This window comes from Colletotrichum truncatum (genome assembly GCF_014235925.2).
Source record: "Colletotrichum truncatum strain CMES1059 chromosome Unknown Contig_0007, whole genome shotgun sequence".
Classification (NCBI taxonomy): domain Eukaryota; kingdom Fungi; phylum Ascomycota; class Sordariomycetes; order Glomerellales; family Glomerellaceae; genus Colletotrichum; species Colletotrichum truncatum.
In genome coordinates, this window is record NW_027222404.1 from 1,632,615 (window position 1) to 1,654,767 (window position 22,153).

The 22,153-nt window shown below is 48.9% G+C and overlaps 7 protein-coding genes across 7 annotated transcripts; 2 read left to right on the top strand and 5 right to left on the bottom strand.

The window, feature by feature from the left end:
* Positions 1-584: 584 nt before the first annotated feature.
* CTRU02_210876 (ankyrin repeat-containing protein) lies at positions 585-5,318 on the bottom strand (the record flags this gene model as incomplete). The annotated part of the gene is made up of 6 exons (XM_070205531.1): positions 585-3,811; positions 3,859-4,102; positions 4,154-4,441; positions 4,490-4,549; positions 4,597-4,822; positions 4,876-5,318. 6 exons carry the CDS (start codon positions 5,316-5,318, stop codon positions 585-587), a joined length of 4,488 nt encoding a protein of 1,495 aa, XP_070060774.1.
* Positions 5,319-6,680: 1,362 nt separating this feature from the next.
* On the bottom strand, positions 6,681-7,661 carry CTRU02_210877 (uncharacterized protein; the record flags this gene model as incomplete). Its single annotated transcript, XM_036721880.1, has 1 exon — positions 6,681-7,661. One exon carries the CDS (start codon positions 7,659-7,661, stop codon positions 6,681-6,683), a length of 981 nt encoding a protein of 326 aa, XP_036586252.1.
* Positions 7,662-9,433: 1,772 nt separating this feature from the next.
* On the bottom strand, positions 9,434-9,586 carry CTRU02_210878 (uncharacterized protein; the record flags this gene model as incomplete). Its single annotated transcript, XM_036721879.2, has 1 exon — positions 9,434-9,586. One exon carries the CDS (start codon positions 9,584-9,586, stop codon positions 9,434-9,436), a length of 153 nt encoding a protein of 50 aa, XP_036586251.2.
* Positions 9,587-11,429: 1,843 nt separating this feature from the next.
* CTRU02_210879 (uncharacterized protein) lies at positions 11,430-12,982 on the top strand (the record flags this gene model as incomplete). Its single annotated transcript, XM_036721878.1, has 3 exons — positions 11,430-11,814; positions 11,949-12,027; positions 12,400-12,982. The coding sequence occupies 3 exons, from the start codon at positions 11,430-11,432 to the stop codon at positions 12,980-12,982; spliced, it is 1,047 nt and encodes a 348-aa protein (XP_036586250.1).
* Positions 12,983-14,042: 1,060 nt separating this feature from the next.
* On the bottom strand, positions 14,043-15,107 carry CTRU02_210880 (uncharacterized protein; the record flags this gene model as incomplete). The annotated part of the gene is made up of 1 exon (XM_070205532.1): positions 14,043-15,107. One exon carries the CDS (start codon positions 15,105-15,107, stop codon positions 14,043-14,045), a length of 1,065 nt encoding a protein of 354 aa, XP_070060775.1.
* Positions 15,108-17,194: 2,087 nt separating this feature from the next.
* On the bottom strand, positions 17,195-17,956 carry CTRU02_210881 (uncharacterized protein; the record flags this gene model as incomplete). Its single annotated transcript, XM_036721876.1, has 1 exon — positions 17,195-17,956. One exon carries the CDS (start codon positions 17,954-17,956, stop codon positions 17,195-17,197), a length of 762 nt encoding a protein of 253 aa, XP_036586248.1.
* Positions 17,957-20,259: 2,303 nt separating this feature from the next.
* CTRU02_210882 (uncharacterized protein) lies at positions 20,260-20,605 on the top strand (the record flags this gene model as incomplete). The annotated part of the gene is made up of 2 exons (XM_036721875.2): positions 20,260-20,377; positions 20,466-20,605. The coding sequence occupies 2 exons, from the start codon at positions 20,260-20,262 to the stop codon at positions 20,603-20,605; spliced, it is 258 nt and encodes an 85-aa protein (XP_036586247.2).
* Between the last annotated feature and the right edge of the window lie 1,548 nt (positions 20,606-22,153).

Here is a 22,153-nt window from a genome sequence, read left to right on the forward strand (position 1 = left end):
CCCTATAACTAACTAGTTATATTTTCTTTCTATCTTAGTTACAGTATTTCCCGCGTTTCTTGTGGGTAGCAAAATTACCCGTGGGTAGTGTAACCCATGGGTCGTTTTACCCACGGGCCTTTCAACCCGCGGGTAAATATAGTGGGACTGCCCGTGGGTAATTCGGGTTTACCCAAACTACCCACGGGTAGTTTTGGGTACTACCCATACGGGTACCCGCGGGTATTACCCAACCCTATCCGATTACCCCGGTGATCCAAACAGATTCAGTGATTATTGACCTGTAATTCTTGTCTGGCCTATCAGGACGTGTTAAACTAAAAACATTTGTACATTACTACCAAGGCAGACTACAGTTTATGGTTCTTCAAACAGCCTTCTCAACCCGAAAAAGTTATCGCCATTGCCGCATGCGATGCCGCTCACGGAATCATCCAATAATCTGTCAGAGGCTGGCAGGAGCGGGCCCCTAGTGGGCCCCCTGACTAAGCATTGAGGCATAAAAGCCCGGTTCGAGCCATAGATTCAGGGGATAGATTCGAATGTATCAACACCACCACACCTACCCTCCGGATATACACCCTTCACTTCGTGCCAACCCTCCTATCTCTGACAACATCCCCTGAAATCCCGAACAGCCACTTCAAGCCGAAGAAGTCGTCGTCAAAGTCATAGCCAATTTCAAATGCAAACTTATCCAATTCATCCATTGACATGAATCTGGAAGCCTGGAAACATACTCCATCGGTGTACGTGCGTTCTGGGAATCGTTCGGCTCGAAAGAGAATACGGAAAACCTCCTTGTGACATTTCCACCCTGCCCACATCAGTGGTGTAAAACCGTCAGTATCTTCAGAGTTGATGTTGATGTTTCGTGTGTTGACCAATGTTAATACTGTCTCTTCGTGACCTTTCGCGGATGCCCAAGATAAAGACGTTCGACCCATGTCGTCTCTCAGTTCAATTTCAGCCTTGCCTGTTTCTAACAGTATTTCCACGACTGTTTGATGCCCGTTTATGGCTGCCCATAACAGTGGCGTTCGACCGTCGTAGTCTTTTGATTCGACGTTCGCTATGCCTGTCCCTAGTAGAGTTTTAACAACTGCTTCATGGCCATTTTCAGCCGCCCAGGATAATGGTGTTTGGCCGTAGATTGTATCCCTAGATTCAATGTCGACCCTGCCTGTTTCTAAAAGTACCTCAACGACCATTTGATACCCGTTCCTAGATGCCCATAACAGTGGTGTCCGATTTTTTTTATCCTTTGAATCTATATTAACCTTGTCTTTCTCTAGGAGAGTCTTAACAACCGCTTCGTGGCCCATTATAGCTGCCCATGACAGTGGCGTTTGGCCGCCGCTATCTCTAGAGTTGACATCAACCTTGCCTGTCTCTAGGAGAGCCTTAACAACCGCTTCGTGGCCCATTATAGCTGCCCATGATAGTGGCGTTTGGCCGCCGTTATCTCTAGAGTCGGCATTAACCTTGCCTGTCTCTAGGAGAGTCTTAACAACCGCTTCATGGCCCTCTTCAGCTGCTAATGACAGTGGCGTTTGGTCGCCGTTATCTCTAGAGTTGACATCAACCTTGCTTGTCTCTAGGAGAGTCTTAACAACCGCTTCATGGCCCTCTTCAGCTGCTAATGATAGTGGCGTTCGGCCGTCGTTATCTCTAGAGTCGGCATTAACCTTGCCTGTCTCTAGGAGAGTCTTAACAACCGCTTCAAAGCCCCCTTGAGCTGCCCATGATAGTGGCGTTCGGCCTTCGTTTTCTCTAGAGTCGGCATCAACCTTGCCTGTCACTAGCAGAGTCTGAACAACTGCTTCGTGGCCTACTATAGCTGCCCATGATAGTGGCGTTTGGCCGTCGTTATCTCTAGAGTCGGCATCAACCTTGCCTGTCTCTAGGAGAGCCTTAACAACCGCTTCAAGGCCCCCTTGAGCTGCCCATGATAGTGGCGTTCGGCCTTCGTTATCTCTAGAGTCGGCATCAACCTTGCCTGTCTCTAGGAGAGTATTAACAACCGCTTCAAAGCCCCCTTGAGCTGCCCATGATAGTGGCGTTCGGCCTTCGTTATCTCTAGAGTCGGCATCAACCTTGCCTGTCTCTAGGAGAGCCCTCATAGTCTTCTCATTTCCCTCCCCAGCCGCGTAAAATAGGGGTGTTCGACCACTGTTATCTTTATAATCGATGCTAACCTCACAATCGCCCAAAAGTATTTCAGATAATAGATTTACCAGCTCAAATTTAGCTGTTATGTGTACAAGATTAGCACCATCTTCAAGTCGTTCCCGCAGATCCTTCTTGGTATTGTTGTTTGCAGAGACCCATAATTCAACCAAAGAGTTTGATGGCCAATGGAGAGCTTTCAGGAAGACCTCTGGGCTAATAACTCCTGACTCACTAAACTTTAAGTGGGGCACAATTGATGTGGTTGCATATTCCAAGAAAGGGAATTTGGTAGCATAGTCCTTATCAAAAGGTCCAAGACGAGAAGACATGATCATATTGAAATAACCAATACAAATCAAACATAGGAGGCCGTTAGTGTTGGGTGCTAACAAGCCGTCTATACTTTCGGTACGGTTCAGACGCGACAATCCTTGTTCGACCATGTGATCTTTTACTGATTGATGAATGAACTGGATGATGCCTAAACCGCCAGAAAGTCCTTCGCCCGGGACTATCTCAGCAAGACCGCAGCTCAGCGAAGTAATCCTATTAAACATTTTGTCTTCAGTAATGAACTCGTCTGATTGTTGGCAACTGCCGAGTGTTTGGTCTGAATTGTAAGGGTCAATCGCCATGGCCCACGGCAGTTCGTAGGTTGTCAAAGGTCTGGTAGAAAAACAGACCCATTGCATTAACCTAATGGTTACTTCTGAGTCTTCTACATTCCGAAGAAGTTCATCGTAAAGGGCGTTTAATTCCTTGGGTGTCCGCTTGATTTCACGCTCAATTTCACCTGCGGGTTCGCCTCGACGCTTCATGCGGTTAACTTGGTCCACGACAATGCGGGCCCACATGAAGACTCCTTGAGCCCGGCTGGTAATCAGGCTTTGGATAGAAGAGTTCTGATCTGCCGTGATTTTGCGTTGAACATAGGTGTCGATGTCTACATCATTCTCCTCCTCAGGCACTATCGTCCACCCATTCTTGATCTCGATGATGGGGAAATGACGGCATGAGAAGATGACACCAAATGTGAACTTCATATTTTTGCAGTCCGACAGCAAATCCGTAAGGTATTCTATAAGCTCGACAGCAGATTCTTCCCCGCACTCGTCAAGTGCATCAATGAATAAGAGAACTGAGCGCCTTTCCAGGATTCGCATAAGTGACGAACGAAAGAACGATTTTAGTTTCCCGATATGCCAATTCCATTTTATCCCGGGCTCTCCCATTGTTATGCAATAATGGTTGAAGTCGTCGATCAAGTCCGAAAGCGCGCCGGGCACCTTGTCCAGCAGTTGATATAGCAGGGACCGAAAGAGGCCGAGCAGCGACCGTTGTAATTCGTAGCCACGGCCGTGAAAGAAGAACGAAATCACAACAGTTTTTGCGTCGCAGAGTGGCGGGACCTTTTCGAGTGCAAACTTTAGCAAGGTCGACTTGCCAGACCCGGGTTTCCCCTTGATCCACAGCATGTCTTTGCAGAAGCGTTTCCATTCTAGGAGATTCTTATGTTCCAGGAGCCACTGGCATGTTCCGTGTGCAGCGAGTTCAATACCATTGTGTCGACTATGTAATTCTTCAAAGGCCAGTGATTTCATACATTCTTCCCTATTTTTCGAAGGTGCCTGATCAAAGCCTGCAAAGTCAGTGTTGAATCTCACGAAAACTAAACTAGATACATACTGTGATAGTCAAATCGTTCAGTCACAATTTTCTCCGCCTTCTTGACGCAATCCCCGATTCTCATTCTCACAATGGTATACTCGCCCTGGCTTTTGGAGCTGTATTTAACGAGGCCTGAATGGTCCGTGTTGAGGGGTATGCTATCTTGATCAGCCACGGCTACCAAGTCTGTGGCGGTGGAAGATTTCTCTGTGACCAGCAAAGAAGGTTCACCATTCTTTTGCCAATTGCCTTGATTGTCACGCTATGGGGCAGTGCTTAGTAGTAAACAAGGAGGTCAAATCGTGTGGCTTACCATTAGAGTTGGACTGAGCATGCGCTCGAAAAAGGATATCACGCGATATTGGTTCTTGCAGCTCTCAGAGAATTGGTCGGCTAGTCTTTTGAGAAAGGTCGATGGTTCTGAGTCATTATCGACAAGGAGGTCCTGAATTAAAGCTTCGTTTGGTTGACCCTCAACAAGGGTTCTGAGCTGGTCATTGCGCAGGCCGAGGTTGGGAACACCAAAGAACAACAGTGCATAACACGCAAAAGAGAGGTCAGCAATTGCCTCACTCTGCGGTTTGCCAGCGCGAATAAGTGCCTATAACAGTCAGATAATTGAACTTCCTACAGCCAGAGTACGCCTCACCTCTTTGATGAGAAGTCCGCCAAGGCTATGGCCAATGAAGATGAGCGGCCGGCGTGTGGTCTGTGTAATATCAGCATATGACTTGCAAATAATCCGGTAAAACTTACCCCATCATTCGCGCGGAAGGCGGCAATGTGTTCCAACAGCATTTTGCCCAAGTCCTGTATTGACTGCTTGGAAAGGCTGCCTGGTAGTGATGTGTCGTAGCCGTAGAGCAACACTCGAATGTTGGGGATATCCTTCGGTAGAAAATCGCGTAACCAAACTTCATCGCCGGTGGGTGATTTCCAAGAACCGAGAGCATGACTTCCGAGACCGGGTACCGCGACAATACTGCAAAGAGTTGGTCAATAAGGGCAGATAGCGGAAATAGAAGCGATACTTACTCCACGGCTGCGCCATTTTCATCCTCGAATAGGGGTGTTATACCACTGAAATCGCAACTAAAGCTGTATCGGTAGCTCTTTCCCGCTTGACTTAATCGTACACACAGCTCTTTTCCCGATAGATCCGTTGTGGCCGATACCGTCGCACAAAAAGAGGTCTTGTCCTTGCGGCTCAAAGAACGACGAACAAATGTGTTGGCAATGTCGTGTAAAGCCGGATCCTGCTTGGCAACTGATATCAACTTCTGATCGAAGTCGTCGTAATCGTCGTTTGGGATGTCGTCGACCCGGAAAGTCAGGCTCTTGCGTGCCTTTGGCGTTTTCGGGGCGGGCGAGACAAACCAGCGGCTGAAGGCAGCAGTCATCAGACATACAATGATGGCAACGACCAGTCCGGTCGAGTTGGCCCACAGGCTAGTCGGGTTGAATGTATCGTGAGGCATTGTGGCAAGCGGAGTCAAGGGAGGCACTGGAGGGCATGAAGAGGAATCAGGCTGTGGTTTTCGTCAGGTCAAGAGGGGTTTCTGCACGCCTGATGATGCCAACGACTGGAACCACGTGACACGATGCACTGCATACCCAGCCTCGTCAAGCGGCACAGCTGAAATGGTGTGGCAGCGGCAGCTAAGCTCCGGGTCCTCAGTTCTTCCTCCTGCACGTCGCCGTAAGCAGTATTTGACGCTGCCATTCGCGAATACTTACCAGTTGCTCTGAGAACAAACGGATGAAGGGGTAGTCATCAGTACGTTTGAAATTGGTAAATAATGGCGAGATGTGGCTTATCAATTTCAGATTAATTCCAAGGTAACAAGTTACGGTGAAGGGAGTTAAACACATGTACAAGTAGGTGTAACTACGGGTTTTGTATTATGGTCTTCGCCCGGCGTGAAGCGTACCTGTCAGTTGAGGTGGGCCGCTGGCACATGGATGATGGGCCTCACTTCGCGAGTCTAGACGAGCCGCTAATCAAGAAGTGCCCGTGCTGTCCGCGAATGATCTGCTTGCCCAGGCTTCAGCTAATTGTGGACCGAGACTTTGCAACGCCTGTCCAAGGTTAGCCATCGTGGTATATTATTTACAATCATAGCTGCAGATAACTGCGCAATATGAAATTGAAACCAACGTAACAGGGAGCGTCACTTTGATCCAACTGGATGAGTTCCAACTTTTCAACTCAGTCTCTAACGACTGGTCTGCGGAAACTAAGCCACTGCTGTCTTGGTGAACCGACCATGAACCGTCAACAGAGTATGTATCCACCGCCCACTCATGAAATCACAGAGTAGAGGCACGAAACTTAGAAATCAGCGCACATAGCTTGCCTAGTGTCATCAATACATCAATTTATGACGACTCATCAAACACAGAGATGCTTGAAACATTGATGCAACAAGAAAGCTTTCAAGTACCAGTCCAATTACTGTTGCATAAAAGTTTGTTGGACTTCGTTCAATCTAACATCCCTTGCTTCATAATATCAAACTGGTTTACTATTTCTAGCCAGTTGAAAAGACAGTGCATTTGCTTTATTCACGTAAGTACAAATATGCCGACATTGCAGCTGCTCTACTGTTCAAATACTTTGTAAATGTTTATCCGTGCCGATGGTGCTGAGTTTGAGGTTTAGATGATACCAGCGTTATGCCCAGTTTGTGCTGCTCGCTGATAACTGGTCGGGTTCGCAGGAAAGAATAGATTCGTATTGAGCTGATATAACGACTCAATTCTAATTAAAACTGACAAAAAACGCTATTTAGAGAGGATAGAAAGCAAGCATGTTCCTAACGCTTGCTAAATCACTCATTCTACTCGGGCTTCCGTCCTTCTTCGAGGAGACGAAGTCGGTCCCGGATTGCATACTTCCATTCCTTCACCAGCTTATACGCCAAAATAGCACCCAGACAGAAGCAGAGTCCGCAGAATAGTATAATTGCCAATATGCTGAACCACAAGGCAACAGCTGAAAGAGCGCTCCCTGGGCTCTCCTGATTACTGTCGTCAACAGCTACGGCGACTTGAAATCCGCTCAGCACAACCGATGCAACTCCAATCACAAACAAAGTCGGCGCGTAGAAGCGTGCAAAGTACGTCCCGTACTGGTATTCGACTCTCTGAAAGTAGGATTTCCTAAGAAAGAATGGAGCGTAGAAGTTTAACCGCGTCAGCCTGATTTCGCCAAAGGTGTAGCGTGCAGATACATCAATGTCGTTAATATTGGCTACATCTGCCGTGAAATCGCAAAACTGATCCCATGTAACGTCAGCTGGTATGAGCTGTAAGTTGGGATCTTTGCATATGCGAAAATCCGACTCGTATTGCACAAGATACGCGTATGTCCTGAGATAACCTAGAGCCGCTTTTCGAACGCGCTCCCGGCGTCTCCCAACTTCGCCGGCCTTATCGCAGCAGAGATGTTCGCGCCAGAATGAATAAGAGGTAATGTATCGAGGCAATGGCTTGACAAATATCCGATCGTGGATCCAGACGAGATGCAACTTGGGATCCTCAGTAACGATGATGCTGCGTCGCTTCACTGACTGCCTGTGGAGCGGGGATATGTTGCTGCTGTCTTGTTTGGACATCCACCACAGCTTAGATGCCATCCGATCCAAATCATTGGAGCAAAACTCCTTTTCTAGAATATCCAACGCTCTCTGGGGCTTGTCTTGCTTGTCGGGTGGAATATTGGGCCATCCGGGCAGATGTCGCATTGAAGCAGGAGATGTGCGGGGAGGCGATGCCTCGCATGAACATAGCTGATGCTCTAAATCGAATGGCGGTTCCATATTTCAAAGCTTAAGATCTATTATTTCGTAGTTGTATGGCCCTTTAAACTGTGATTAAAAGATGAGACGGAGGAGACGAGTTGTTAAAGCCAGAAGAACAGGAAGCGCGAGGCTTTCTCGCTAAGGCTGCCCACTCGATGATCGGGCAAACATTGCATGCTGCGCCCCCAGCCTGCCGAGATCACTACCAAACAGCCTCCTGTGGGCGAAAACTTGGATCTGCAAATCACAGAAGCGCTACACTGAAATGAAGCGGCCGCTTTTTTGAGTGCCAATCAATTGACGAAGCTGCCTCCGCACTACTGATGTATGTAGGACCGCGTGTGGCGGAGGCAAGATTGGCCCTTATTCTCTTTCATCGTGCAAATTCGAATTCATGTAGGAGATAAAGGCTGTTTAGTTATTTCGCAACATATCATGAAGGCGAAATGAAGAATTCGTCCCGACCCTCTACTATTTACCCCATCTGCAAGTAGTATTGTGTTGCTGGCAATGGTGTTGTGCAGGCAGCTGATGGCGGTCCTGTGGTCACAAAACTAGCCTGATTTGCGCTATGGTGGGGTATCCAGGATAGTGGGCAGACATTGCTCTCATAGTAGCGATCAAGGACGGTGTAAGCACGCCGCTGGCCATGAACTCGTCTTTGGAAACTGCTGAGGGGGCACATGAGACCAACGTGCTCAGAAAATCTCCCTGCATTGTCGCCTGTACACCCTTTGGGCTGACACGTGGCACAGAAGCAAGCCTGACATTGTACAGCCACATCAGTTTTCATCTGGCCTGATTCTGTTTTGCAAAGAGCCGCGTGTGCCCTGTCAATCAAAAGCAGCGCATGCTTCTATACCGGTCTATATCCCAAGAGCTAAGCTGAAATACATTTTTATTCAAGTGCACCATGAACAATTTAGTAGATTTACAATTCACTTAGCTTCGATTTTGCCAAGTCAAAAGTACAATGAGTCAAGAAACTACATTGTCTGTTGCAGAAAAGTGGGAAAGCTAGGTTCCGTCAACCCAGCCATGGTCTTGGAGGTGTGTAGAGCTTTTGGCGTGCGAGTTCGGGAATATCCTATCACTTCCAGGCACATCAAGAAGCAAGGTGAGGGTACTTAGGTGAGCCATCAGGGAAGTACCAGGCTGCGGTCCTGTGAGATGCAACACAAACCAACCTTGTCATTTGGGGCGAAGGTTTCAGCTGCGACTGACTTTTATAAGCTCGAAGATCATGCCCTTTCTTATCCCACCACTTTATGAGAGAGGCTGGCGGTAGTATTGCGACCGGGATCCAACGTTTGCCTGCCTCTCGAAAATGGCAATGTTGTGGCTTCTTCATCTGATCTCATATCATCTGATCATTATATACGATTATTAGAAAAGAATAGACTCCCATCTCTGGTTTAGGTTCCTGCCGGCTCAGTGGATCTGCTGAGCCATGGAAGGGAATAAAAAACCTGATGCCATGACCATGGACTACCTTAAAGACAAGACCGCACTTAGGGTGTGTACGAACTGCTAGTTACAAGGTATTTTGGGTTCACAGAGAGTATCTTACAACAGGTGGCTAAACCCTCTGCATCTCCCAAATGATTCTCTGCACAGTTCTCAGTAGGTATCACTATATCCAAATGGCAAATTTTATTTCTCCTTGCTTAGTTAGCCAAAGACGAGCCATCAGGCTTTAGAATGTTTAAAATGTCTCTCACACTCAACACATTCTATGTGGATTTCATTCTATTGTTGCGATATAACTGCTGCCGCATGGTCTATCTAATCTAAAAGTCGTCCACGCATTCCAGAACCCCGAATTTCTGCACACAGCCAGGCCCGGTAGGTCCCGAAACTTGCTTGATCTGGTCACACTGCCTCTGGTTTCCACGGTCGAATTCGACGCTGCAATATTGATTGTTGCTATTGACGACGCGCATGTTGCGCTGTATCAAGCCGTTGCCGATTGGGATCGTGTCCTGAACGACGAAGCTTCCAATGTGTCTGAGAAACGGTCAGTATCAATGTTGTCATGGTCACTGAAAGTGCTGGGTTTCTTACAGTTTGCAGACACAGCCAGTTATCTCTCGGGGCTCGAGGGGGCTTGCCTCGGCGAAGATGCCAGAGACGGAGAGTAGAGCTGAGACAAGTGTGAACTTCATCTTTATGGTTGCAAGACTTGATTTAGTGCTGTTGACTTGAGGTTCTTGTTGAGATGAGTATAAAAGACCAATATGTGCAGGAGGGAAAGCTCCCTTATATACATGATATTGACGAGGATTCTAGATAAAGGTGTTGCTTAACCCCAGGCCAAGAGGATCGTGTCACTTTACTTGCTTGCGCTAATCATGATACTGCTCCACACGGAGAGGCGCTAAAGCGTCAAAGCCAGTTATATTACCCTTGCAGACATTTCCGGCTCGTTGTAGAGCATTTTGTTAGACACACCGCTCTGATACTAGATTCGAGCTGAGACGTTGCTTCGCGGAACAATCCTTAATATTGATATTACTATCATAACACTTGATCAAAAGGAGCAAATTTTCATACCAACTACTAGCCCTTCCCTTTTTTTTTTTTTTTTTTCTAATAACACTTCAAATAACGCAAAGAGAAGTTGCGCAGTGCACATCTGTGTGTAAAAGACATCCTTGAAGTTTGAAGATTGAAAGAAAGGCCCACTTAGCCGGCTATAGATTCCGACCAGAGCTTAAAGTTTAATGACTCGTTCTTATTTTCGTATTCAGCGATTATAGTGTCCAATGGAAGAGGGTGGGTACGATTCAGGAACCAGTCCTAATGATCATTAGACGGTCGATCGTAGATTCTGGACTCTTACGGCACCGAAAATTCCGAGACGCTCGGGAGAGCCATGTACGATTCAATCTCATGATTCGTCACAGGTCATTTTGTTCTATGGAGAGTTTCAGATGGTATGAAGATGCTGACATCTAAACTCAAAGTTAAAATACACTAATTGTTACGTTACGAAGCAGCATTGTAGTAGTTGAGAACCCGTTTCTCGAAATTTTACATAGTCTCAAAAAGACGAGCTACCCGGAAAAAAAAGAGTTCAAACACATTTTATTGTGCAAGCGCAGGTTTGGAAAACGTCCTGAAGGGACATATTTTCCCAACAGTGGACGCTGTCAGAAAGCCCACTCCTGGATACTAAAGAGGCTACTAGCGTTAAAGACGAAGCTCAGGGGTTTTTAATTCTACGTAGCAAAATATGCTAGAAGAAAATGAGATGCGGTGTATGGACATGAAGGATTGACAACTTGTCCGGTTGAGCCAGGGATCCTTGGTCGGCCGCGGACACCGTTATATCCGCCGAAGGTCACGGCACTCTTCGCCGGCGCAACATCAGTATAAGTGGTTTGACGAAAGCTTCGCATGTCTAAGTAAGGTGGCCCTCACCTTACTGTGCCACTATGCTACTCAGGTGAGGCCGGATCAGCCGTCGCCCCAAGGTCGCGCGATCAAGGATGAACAGGGAGCGGTGTGAATCAGGCATTTCCGGAGGACACTTGCATAAGGGTAAGTACTTCAACATTGGGGTTTGTTAACACGCAAATTGAACATATGGGCATTACCCGAGAGTACCTAGCTTTAATCAGTAACTACTAGTTTTACAAAGTAGAGCCCTAGCACCCTGTAGGCACTGCAATCGCCCCCTGATAGCTCGATTGAGTTCGCCTGATTCAAATTAAAGACAGTCTTCTACTGTCGGAGGAACTAAAATGCTCCGACGCCGACACCAACATAGACGACCAGCTCGTCATGCCAGGCAATCCGCCGCGGACAGACGTCGACGGCATAGACTACACGAGATGCACCGCCCCTCACAATCACCTCGTTGATTGCTGCCTAGCGGCCGGTGGTCGGCTCGACCCAGCTGCCGAGTGCAGCCGCACCACCTACTTCAGCACGTACGGCGATACGACTGAGGCCGTCCGCCGAAGGCTGCATCCCTCACTGGTCGCCTTCCTCACTGTGGCTCGCACTCCCAAAGTCTCGCTCTTCTTTGTTGATGGCATGCCAGACCTGGTCGGTGACTACAGCGACGTCTTTGACAACGAGATGGCTGACAATGAGAATGAGCCCAAGGCCTCCATCGTTCGCCTGTACATCTCCCACATGGATGCCTGCGACGGCAGGTCAGGCGGTAGCATGCTCTACCGCCAAAGCCGACACCTGGCTTCTTCTTTGTACACCCGAATAATATAGAGCATGCATTTCCGATGGACGAGCACCAGCAGAGCTAAAATCCTCTAAAGACCATTCTCTCTAACTCGACAGACATGATCCGCCTCAGCAAGGTCATCGCCTCTCCCACCGACCGAACGACACTGTACGGCGGCGTCAAGATCGGGAATTGGTAGTGTCGGCCGTATGGCGACGGCCAGATAAAGGGGTGCCTCGCGGCATGGGATTGAATCTGCAATGATATAGAGGTGCGTCGTCTGCAGAGCAGCGGCATCACGATGGAACATAAAAACCACCCCACGAGCCTATGCTTCCGCCTGCTGTCTTGAGCGCTGCCAAAATCACGCATTACTCTTTCTGGCGCGCCTTACTGGGCCTCGCCCGCCGTCCCCAGCACATCCGCCAGATCCCACCGGAGCCCTCCCACCGGCACGCCCAACTGTTTTCGCCGCCCAGGCTTTTACCTACCTGCCCCGGCACGTCCCCCCAGCGGGGTGTTACACCGCAGGAAGGGATCGTGCCGCCCGTGTACAATTTGTTTCAGTGAGGCGGGCGCTCTGGAGATCGACAGTTCAGGCTGGAGGCCCTCCTTCCGCTATCATTGTGACAAGGGGCACGGCACAGTCCCAGATGGCATCCCATTCCCGTCTCACGTGCCGTCAGGTGTCTACAGCGAGTGCGTCGTCCGGCCCGAACCCGAGAAAACCAAGGAGGTGTTCCGTCTGCCGCTGCCTGTCAACCTGTACGGGCGCGTTTTCAGCAGCGAGGAAGAGATGAAGAATACGGCGGTCGACGAGCTGTTCCAGCATGGATCCAAGCCTTCTGGGGTAAACCCTAACAGGTCCCAGCGCCTGGAGCGGCTGCTGCACCACTGGGCAACCTTGGTCGATCGAGGGTTCTGGTCTGTCGGGCCGCACGGGGTGGCGGGCTCGATCGAGGTGTTCAAGGATGCTACGCTAAACTGGGCGGATTACATGATTCCATTGAGTTGGCAAGGCACATCCCCAGGCCGCTTGTTCTCTCAGCTCGGAGGACAGCGGCGTTGTTGGGCTTGCACTCCCACTTCGTCGAAGGGTCGCCACTCAGGCTCGCAGTCGCCCGAGTGGCAGTTCCCGGGCGCCCAGTAGTCTGACCTGGACCCTCAGAAGCCGCAGATGCTGCAGATGCTGCAGATGCTGCAGCCGTCGTCCGAACCGCATCTGCCGTCTTCCGTCTTGGACCCAACGCGGCCATCGCTAATACATGAACTGATTGCTGTCCTTCGATCCCGTCCTTAAGATAACCTGTAACCAATACTAAGTATACCTACTCCCTTGCTGCTCGCCCACGTTCGCTTCAGCTCACCACATGCATCACTAAACAAATTAACAGTAGCAATAGTTGGGTGAGCTCCTGCATGATGAGAATCCACCCGAGCAGCTTACGTACCTAGTCTGGCACCATTTGGCTCTGAGCTAAGGAGACATGTAAGGTAGCGCCACGAAGAAAGAACTACACGATTCAGAGGAATAACCTTCACTTTGTTCTTCCTCGTGAATTTGCTGAAGTTCGACTTCCCCAGTGCATATCCTCAGTCCCTATTCAAACCTAATGATTGAGATCTTAAGGATACATCGGCAGAAAGACCAGCTGTTGGCAACGCCACTGTGGTTCGTCAACATAATCTTAGCGCACCAAGCCAGATCCTCGGGATAATTCAGGTTCTCAAAACTGATATCAGGTCAACTGTGGGAGTTTCCATTAGGTTGCCAATTATCTGTTGATTTAAGGTGCTTGTACAATCAAGCTGCCAAGAAGAGGTCCCTTAAGTCCAAACTGGGTTAGAAATCGAAACGCTTGCTAACTTGAAGTTTCTTTTTTTGTGATAAATCACCGTCTTTCCTCCCGTTTATAAAATGATTCGGGTCATCTAAGCTAAGACTGCGATTCTAAGAGAATAGAATTCAGATGATTGCAACGATAGCTTCGCCCTCCACTCCTTACACCTTATTCAGTGCAGGGCATATCAAGTGTATTGCGCGGTAGCACGCACTACTTGATTTCTTCTCATCTCATCATGAGCAACTACCATTCCACGCCAAGTTTCGTTGTTCGCCACCTTCGACAAACCCAAAATTGGCGAGTTGTCGGCGTAGTAGATTTTCCACTGGAGATCACACCACGCCTCATCTCCATGACCGCCGCATCCTACATCAAACAGTACACCACGGCGGCCAGAACTATCAGGTCTGCAACCAAACCCCTTCTGACAATTGCAGCTCCGTTTTTTTCGTCCCCTCCGCTAGTCTCGTCCCCCCCACTAGACTCACTGCTGCCATTTCCCTTATTCCTACTGCCGGGTTCACTAAAGGACGTTTTGAGGCAAGTCATTTTCGCCAACCCAGGCTCAACGTGGCTAGTGGCCCAGTAATCGTCGTTCATGCGTCCAAACACGGTCAAGATAGACACATGGTCTTGCGTGACAACCTTCCATTTGTCTCGGATGTCTTGAGCAGTATCGTACTCCATATTGAACCACCTGTAATAAAAGGTTGTGGAACCATTTAGCACTTGTAGAGGCGTATTCAAATCTGCACAGATAGCCACCGTGTTAGTGGCTTCAAAAATCGCAACGATGTTGCTGGACAACCACGTGATCACTGCGCACTTACAACCTTCCCAAAACCGATCCTTTGTATCGAATCTAGAGCCATAGCATTCTTGAGGAACTGTAATTCCGTCACAATGATGACGCATTCCGTTAGTTGACTCCCGAAGTTCGTAATTCATGGTGTAAGCCGTGCTTGCTGCTTTCTCCAAGGCCGCGATGCACTCCTTGGATGCCAGTTGCTCGCAAGATCCGTCCGCTGGTTGGTCTTGGCTGCTGGAGCTCTCCGCCAGAGTCCCATTATCCTTCATTGATTGCGACCATGCCCACATACAAAACGCCCAATCTGGGTAGGCGTTCACGTTAAGCAGCCCGTGATCGCTTTCGTTTGTACTGGGCACGTAGAGCGACTTTGGGGCGGTTATTTTTATGTCGGTGCCGATGAAGCCCGTCAGGACGACACCTTCCTCGATCACCGCATTGTAGCGGGATAAATCAATTGCCGTATTTGTAATCGTCCAGCCGTCTATTGGTGTTCCCGGCCATGGCTGCGACACGTTGTATTCGGGGAGGGCGACAGTGGTGCTGTGGTTGCTATTTGCTACCGCCTCGTTCCAAGGTGTCCAAAAGTACTCCCAGGATTGACCCGCGATCTCTCTTGCCATCTTGAAGTCGATTTTTTCCAAACAAGCACTCAAAGATCACAAAGCGAGGCATAACGTGTTATTTATTCTATCGGGATAACATTGCCAAGAGTACTGCTTCTCAGCTGATGGGCAATCTACCTAGCAGATCCAATGAGCCGCTGAACCTTCGCAAACCCTGGTGCAGTCGGGCAAAGCTTTGATCTGTTACAGTTAAGTGTGCGGCACAGCGTGTTGGGACCCTTAATTAAGGTGAGTCGCGTGCTTAAAAACAAGCTTAAATGGGCGGATTTGTGAATTTGGTGAAATTAAAGCTCTTGGCGACATGGGATCAAAGGCCCCAGTAAATTGCTATTGTACGATGCCTCATGTGGAGCCAAAAACTTGGGATTGGACAGTTGTTGAGTCTCACCACTTGCTGAAGTGTTCCTGCTGAATGACTTTGGGCCTGATACCGGCGACGTATATATTGTTGTAGATGTAGAATTTGAAAAAAAAGAAGTCATTACGCGAGGAGCCAAGCCTGCAGTCAATGTAAACACCGGGCTGAAGCTCAAGTTGCAATACAATAATGTGGCGTGTCGACTTCAAAGACAGGGGCATTGGTCAGTTTAATCCCGCATTGGATATATCCCCTGAAGTTTCTTCACCGAAGCCTTTTGAGTCGATCCTGCAACCCACGGGAGAGGGCGCATAGGAAGCAAATATGGTTTTGGCAATCGCTCTTTTTCCATCCCTGTTATATTCCCATAGCAACTGATTGGCAAAAAGAAACCTCCACTCCCGCTTTATACATCCTGTTCGTCACAGTGTGTTGTTTCAACAAATCGACCCGAGTTTGAGCGACTCTGAAGATCACAGCACCGCATAGACAAGACCGAAGCAAATTTCGAGAAAACAGTGTACCGGCCGGGCCAGCATATGAACAGGCCGTTTAAGCCTGAGCCCAAGGCAACACTCGACAACCTTGAAGTTCTTAATTGAACTGGTTGAGGCTTTTACTCATGCGTCCCTAACCTCATTGCCAATTACTAGGCTGGCCTTTGCCTAGTCCCGCCGATCAACTAGTACCGATTCCTTCCCCAGTACTTAGCTTCAGTTGGTGGGGCATGGTTGGTCTCATACAGCGCAAGCATTGCGTGAGGTCTACTTTATGTCTTCATCTGTAACACACCTTACAACCCGCTGGCTACCCGGTTGATTCCGTGGCAACTCTATGATGGTACTTATTATAGTCCTGCCAGCAAATTGCTACCAATGAATCGACTAAGCCTATCAGCACTTGTCTCTTAGCCCAGGCTTTCCAATAAGCCAAATGTGTGCGAAACAGGCAAAGAACGCTCTGAATAGTGACGTGTTGTGGTTTGTTGAGGTGAAGGACCTACTAGCTAACTACCTGAGTGGGCTGCGGAGGCTGGAAAAGCCCCAGGGTGGGCGGCTGGCCTCTAGGTGGCACACTGGCCCGCCAACACTGAAAGTGTCCGCCATAAAGTACCATCAGACCTATTCTATGTGACTAGCTTGGGTATATGAAGGGCCATGATTACAGCCAAAGTAAAGGTCCCACGCAAATATGCACCTAACATCGGGAGCCTTGGGTCTGAAAATGGGAAGGGGCAAAACGACCGCAACACACATCACAACCACCTCCACATCAAAGACAACCACAACATCTACTATCTCAACCATCGCGTTCACCTCCCTACCCTCATGCAGCCAGACCTGCTTCGACAACATGCTGAACCAGTAGTCCGAGCTAGGCTGCTCTAGCAAAGACCCAGCCTGTCTCTGCAGCAACGTCAACTTTGGCTACGGCCTGCGCGACTGCTCCAACGGCGCGTGTGGCACTGCCGTAGTCAGCGCGGTCATCGCGTATGGGAGCGCGTACTACGCTTCAACGAGTACAACGGCTACTATCAAGGCGTAGATAGGGGTAGTTTAATTATTAAGGGTTATATTTCTTCTAGCTTTCTTAGTATATAGTAACTTTTAGTAATTTTATATACTCACAGGCTATAACGCGCCGAGAGAAGTAATCTATTCAAAGCTGTCGTTCGTTCTGAAAAAGAGTTGAAGTCGTGCGCGTGCGATAAGTGAGACGGACAGCACTACTCGGACGTGATAATCTCACTGGTGCGGAGCTTGCCCCCGATCGCCTCCCGGACGTACAGCCCCTTCCTATGCCCGATCCAAGATATCCGCGGTTCCATCATCAGGCTATGCAGCGCGTCGCAGTTAGCTACCAGGTTCATCTCGTTCCCGAGCGGCTCGTCCAGCCCGTCCGCCGTGCCCATCGCGCGGAGGATATCGTTCCGCAGCCGCACCAGCCACGGGTGCACCGCGCTCACGTAGTCGTGCACGGTAACGAAGCCGCTGTCCTGGCCGTCCCACGGTTTAGAGGGCTTGATCGTCAGCTTGGCGTTCTTACTGCGCGGCCGGTCCTGCTTGCAGCAGCGCAGTAGCTGCGGCTCGTCGTCCTCGTCCTCGTCCTCGTCGCCATGGCTGCCGCTCAGCTTCCCCCATTGCGCTTCGGGGAACGCGTCCGGCGCGTCCGGCTCCGAGTGCTGCTCGTGCAAGTTAAGCCAGTTCTCCTCCCAGTCCTCCAGCTCTGGCACGTTGACAGTGATGGACGATACCTTGGGCTCCGAGATAGGCAGCGCGCTAACAGGGTGGTATGTCCCCGCTGCCTGGTCGTAATAGGGCGTCCGCGTGTCTAGGTCGCCTAGGTCGGAGAGCACCTCGACGGCGCTCTGCATGGTGCCCTGCACCGGCATGAAGAGCAGCTTGGCGCTATTAGGTGCGCCGACAACCTTAATCCGGGAGGCCCAGAGGGCTTCGTAGGTTCGGTAGGGATTTTCTACCGTAGACATCTTATAAAAAGTTTGATAGGTTAACCGAGATAGGGTCTGTTGCTTCGATAAGGTGTAGGTTATAAGAAGATAAGGGAGTTAACTACTATAGGAGAGCGAAGGGGATCCCGAGGTTTCCAGTCGTATATTGGACGGGCGGTACATACTACCTTAATACATACACAGTCACCCACTCATACAAATTAAAAAACAACAAGTCTAAGCTATCATTATTGTAAAAAGATGTAGGAAGTATAGCAAGGGGATAATATTAGAAACTAGGTGAGATAGAGGAGAGGGGAAGGTTCATAAAAGCAGCAAGCGGTTGGGGTGAGGTAGCGGCTAACCGTTTTAGGAAGGTACCCAGAACCGCCAGCCAATTCGTAAGGTCTCATATTTCAGAGCTGTCAATAAACATTCATTTGGTATCTGCGGGGAGCAATGAGCCGTCAAACAATGAAGGCCCGAAGGTGGTAGAATAGTAACTCTCGCCGCAACCGCGAAGCTATCACAAATAATTCTAGCCGTCATTCTCATAAGAGTCATCACGACCTTCGAATCAGCCGTCGTAATGTCACCCACCTTTATCCGCGCGGACAATATTGTAGAAATTGAAGACGAGCCAACGTCAACCAAGTCCAGCACACGTATTTGAGCAGGCGGAGACTGCATATGAACGGGTGCAATGTGCAATGAGTTCGGCGTGCCTAAGCACACGAATCAGTGCTGACAATGTTGATTTACCTGTTCTTGTACGTGCTGTTGTTTATCTCTTCTTAACGAGTTGCTTTATCAAAGTGGCCATGTCACGGGGCGAAGGCATCAATACTAAGGTACTCAATGAGTAACTTACCTAAAAGATTACGACTCTTGTTAAGCTAGACTTTTACTATGCCTAATCAGGCTTTTCATTTATTCGAATAGTCTAGTGTCAAGTCAAAGTATGTAGGACAGGCCCCAAGTGCGGAGAGTGCAAAGGTCAGCCATACAGTCTCGGCCTGTGCACTAGATGCGTGAGTGGGCATGTTCAGTCAGTTGGCTCGGTTTCGCAAAATCGATAGCTGACAGCTTCAAAGAGTTGGTCTGTGTGGAATATTGATTTGCGGATCTATAATACACCCGTGATACTCCTGGGTCTACTCACCATGTGATCATTTTGCATTGTGTCAGCACCGAGACGTGAACACGCTGGCTGCAAACCACTGCAAAGGGTTGAGAGTTCCCTCCACGTTCCTGCGCTGTCAGCTTTTGCTTGCAACAAGATGTTCGACAGCCTTATTCCAATCTCTCAAGACAATCCATGTAAAAAGTGTTGACTGTCATCGTAAGACTAAATTGATGGCACTGACGTCAGATGGATCATCGTAAGGTTTTCCCCGTGGGGCATGGGTATTCTGTCTTGATCACCAAACCTACCCATTGTGGTCCCATTTGTTCAAGGGAGCGGTACTCCACAGTTGTTGTTGTTTTCCCGCGCGTTTGCTGACGTAAATTCTGTGCCGGCATTCCCGTCTGATTCTAAGCCCTTAATCTATCGGAAATATACTTTCCCTGACATGAGCAGGGCATGCAAGTTGTTAGATTATTAATCAGCCCGATAGTAAGGAAGTATGATATAGCCTAGCTGCGCTTCAACTCTGTGAATACAAAGGCCATTGTCGAGTTGGGCCTACGTCATAATGGATTACCCGATAATGATCGCCCAAGTATGTATAAGATAAGTGGCAGTTCACGCCAGTTGTCGCGGCCTTAGCGGGCATGTTACCCAAAATAAGAGGTTATATAGATTAAAGCTCCCGCCCTTGAGTCAAGGCCGACATCTTATTGGCTGCTACGGACTGGATTAATTTGTATGCTACGACGTAGTATGCAAACAGCTGACGCCCATTGTCTACACTTGCCCCGGCAGTCGGGAAAATTTCCAAACTATTCCATGTCACACGACTTTTACGACTCGAATGCCCGTCTACCCCCACTTATTGTAACGGCATGAGCCCATGAGTTATTAAGCTATACACAACACGGCTTCCAGAACCCAGGAGTGAGACCCTATAGTACGGGCCCGCAGAGGGGGGCTCCCTGGAGATGGCTATGCGTAGTCGCGCGGCACTTGGATAGCTTTACGGGATGAAGCTTTCGGAATTCATCCGAACCTACTATCTTGGATTAGCCGGCTGATCTCTTCGGTAGAGATGAACGACTATGAAAGTTATAAATGATTCTCTTATCCTTACCTCAGCTGTTAACTATCAAGTACCTTACTCACATTAGCTTTGACATCAGTCCTTCTTTTTAAACATCACCGATCTTTTTTCTCGCCGAACATGAAGGCTTTCACCATTATCCTTGGCCTGGCTATCGCCTCTTCGGCCAACGCGATCGCCGTTGACGGCAGAGTCCTCGAACAAGGCTTCACTGAGCGCGCTTGCGGCACTACTGGCGGTACGTAATTAACAGTTGATGATACACCAGTAGCCTATTATAGCCCAATGATGAGGACATAAAGCTAACGCCATCAACTTCCTGCCAGCTCCTTGCACTAGCGGCGACGATTGCTGCACCTACTGCGACCCATACTCCGGCTGGACATGTACCGATGTGACATCCAGCTGTGTGGAGAAGGGCAGTATGTCCATCCCGTTCTCCCTAGCGCGGCTGTTGTTTAATTAGATGCTAATGCGCAATTAATCTAGCCTTCTCTCCCTACGGTGCGGGCAGCTGCTGCAGTAAAAAGGCTGATAGCAATGGCAACTGTCTTTAAGTGGGTTGAACACATGTATATAGTTTAATTCCCAGCGGACGCTAGAGTTGTCCCCATATCTACATGTTTTGCAATGCCTCTTTAAACTACTGGGCCCTGGGCCTTGGGCCTTGGCTTTCATTTTCATGGCTCCCTCCGATCATTGATGCAACGCGACCAACAAGCCTCTTCGCATCGTTTTCAGACCAAGCAAGCAGTACTTCTTAATGACGATACACCCCGAACGCCTCAGTTATTTATGTGAAAAATTTCCTGTTTAGGGCCGTCGTACTCTCAAAAGTAACTAGGCCCTCGTTGTTCTTTTCAATATCATCTTTCCTTCCCCATTTCCTGCACTCTTGCAACTGATGGGTATCTGTATACATGGCGACGACTCTTTTGATCACAAATCACATTCAGCCACCACGCTAGCAATACTTTCGAGGTCAACGTCTAGGCATTCAAGCTTTTCGAGATTGTTGTGGGGTGAAACGGCAAACCAAAACTAATAGGCAGAACGAGTACGACCTGGTACTCAGTTCCACTGACACTATGAAGACACAAACTGAGAGATAATGCTTTGTCGGCGATGACATTCTCATCAAGCTTCTCCATTTGCGGCACCTCACACTGGCATTGTTCAATAACCATGCGCTTGGTTACAAGGTGTTCGCTCACCGGTCATCGTGGAGGCCATTTTCGAGGCCAGACCCTCCTGCATGGGTGGCAGATCAGATATCGCCTTTAGGCAGACCGATTGGCCATAACCCTCAGCTGGTCGCTGTAGGCGCAACCATGAGACGGCTCTTCCTCGCTCGATAATAAGTTGCGGTACCCACCTCATGTATCCGAAAGTGACCAGCTCCGAAGATTAAGGTTAAGCGGGCCTTAAGGAGGTGACATACAATGGCTCAATAGGATCGCATAGCATGGCAACGATGCCGCAAACCAGTCGATCATCTCGGCCTCTTTCATGTAAAACTGACAGGGGTGTTATGTTGGCCCGCGGTTGTCGTCGGCAGCGAAGCAAGTACACAATGAGTCTGGTTCCGCATCGTTGACCATGCAAATGACCTGCTGGTGCCCTCCCTTAAGGTCGGAAAGCGGTTTAGCGAGGAGGAAAAAGCAATCATCCTCAGCGCCCCTTTGGTCTCTTGAGCAGAGAAATTTGTCCCATGTAAGATTATTCACCGCACCATAGGTCCTACGGCCGTTCCCATTTGGATTCACTTGGATCTATCAGTCTCAGCCTTTTGTGATACTGTAATCTCCCCGCAGCACTCGAAATAGCCCTAGGGTTGGGCGCATCCCCTGTCCGCTGAGCTGCTTCAGCCATGCGCCTTACTGAACCTCCAAAGCTTTATTCTTTTGCCCGAACTGATTCCATGGCCAGCCTGATTTTCCTAACCCTATGTTTTCTGCCACCTCTCTACTTCTTGAATTTGATAATTGTTTTTATGCCAAAATAACAGCGCATA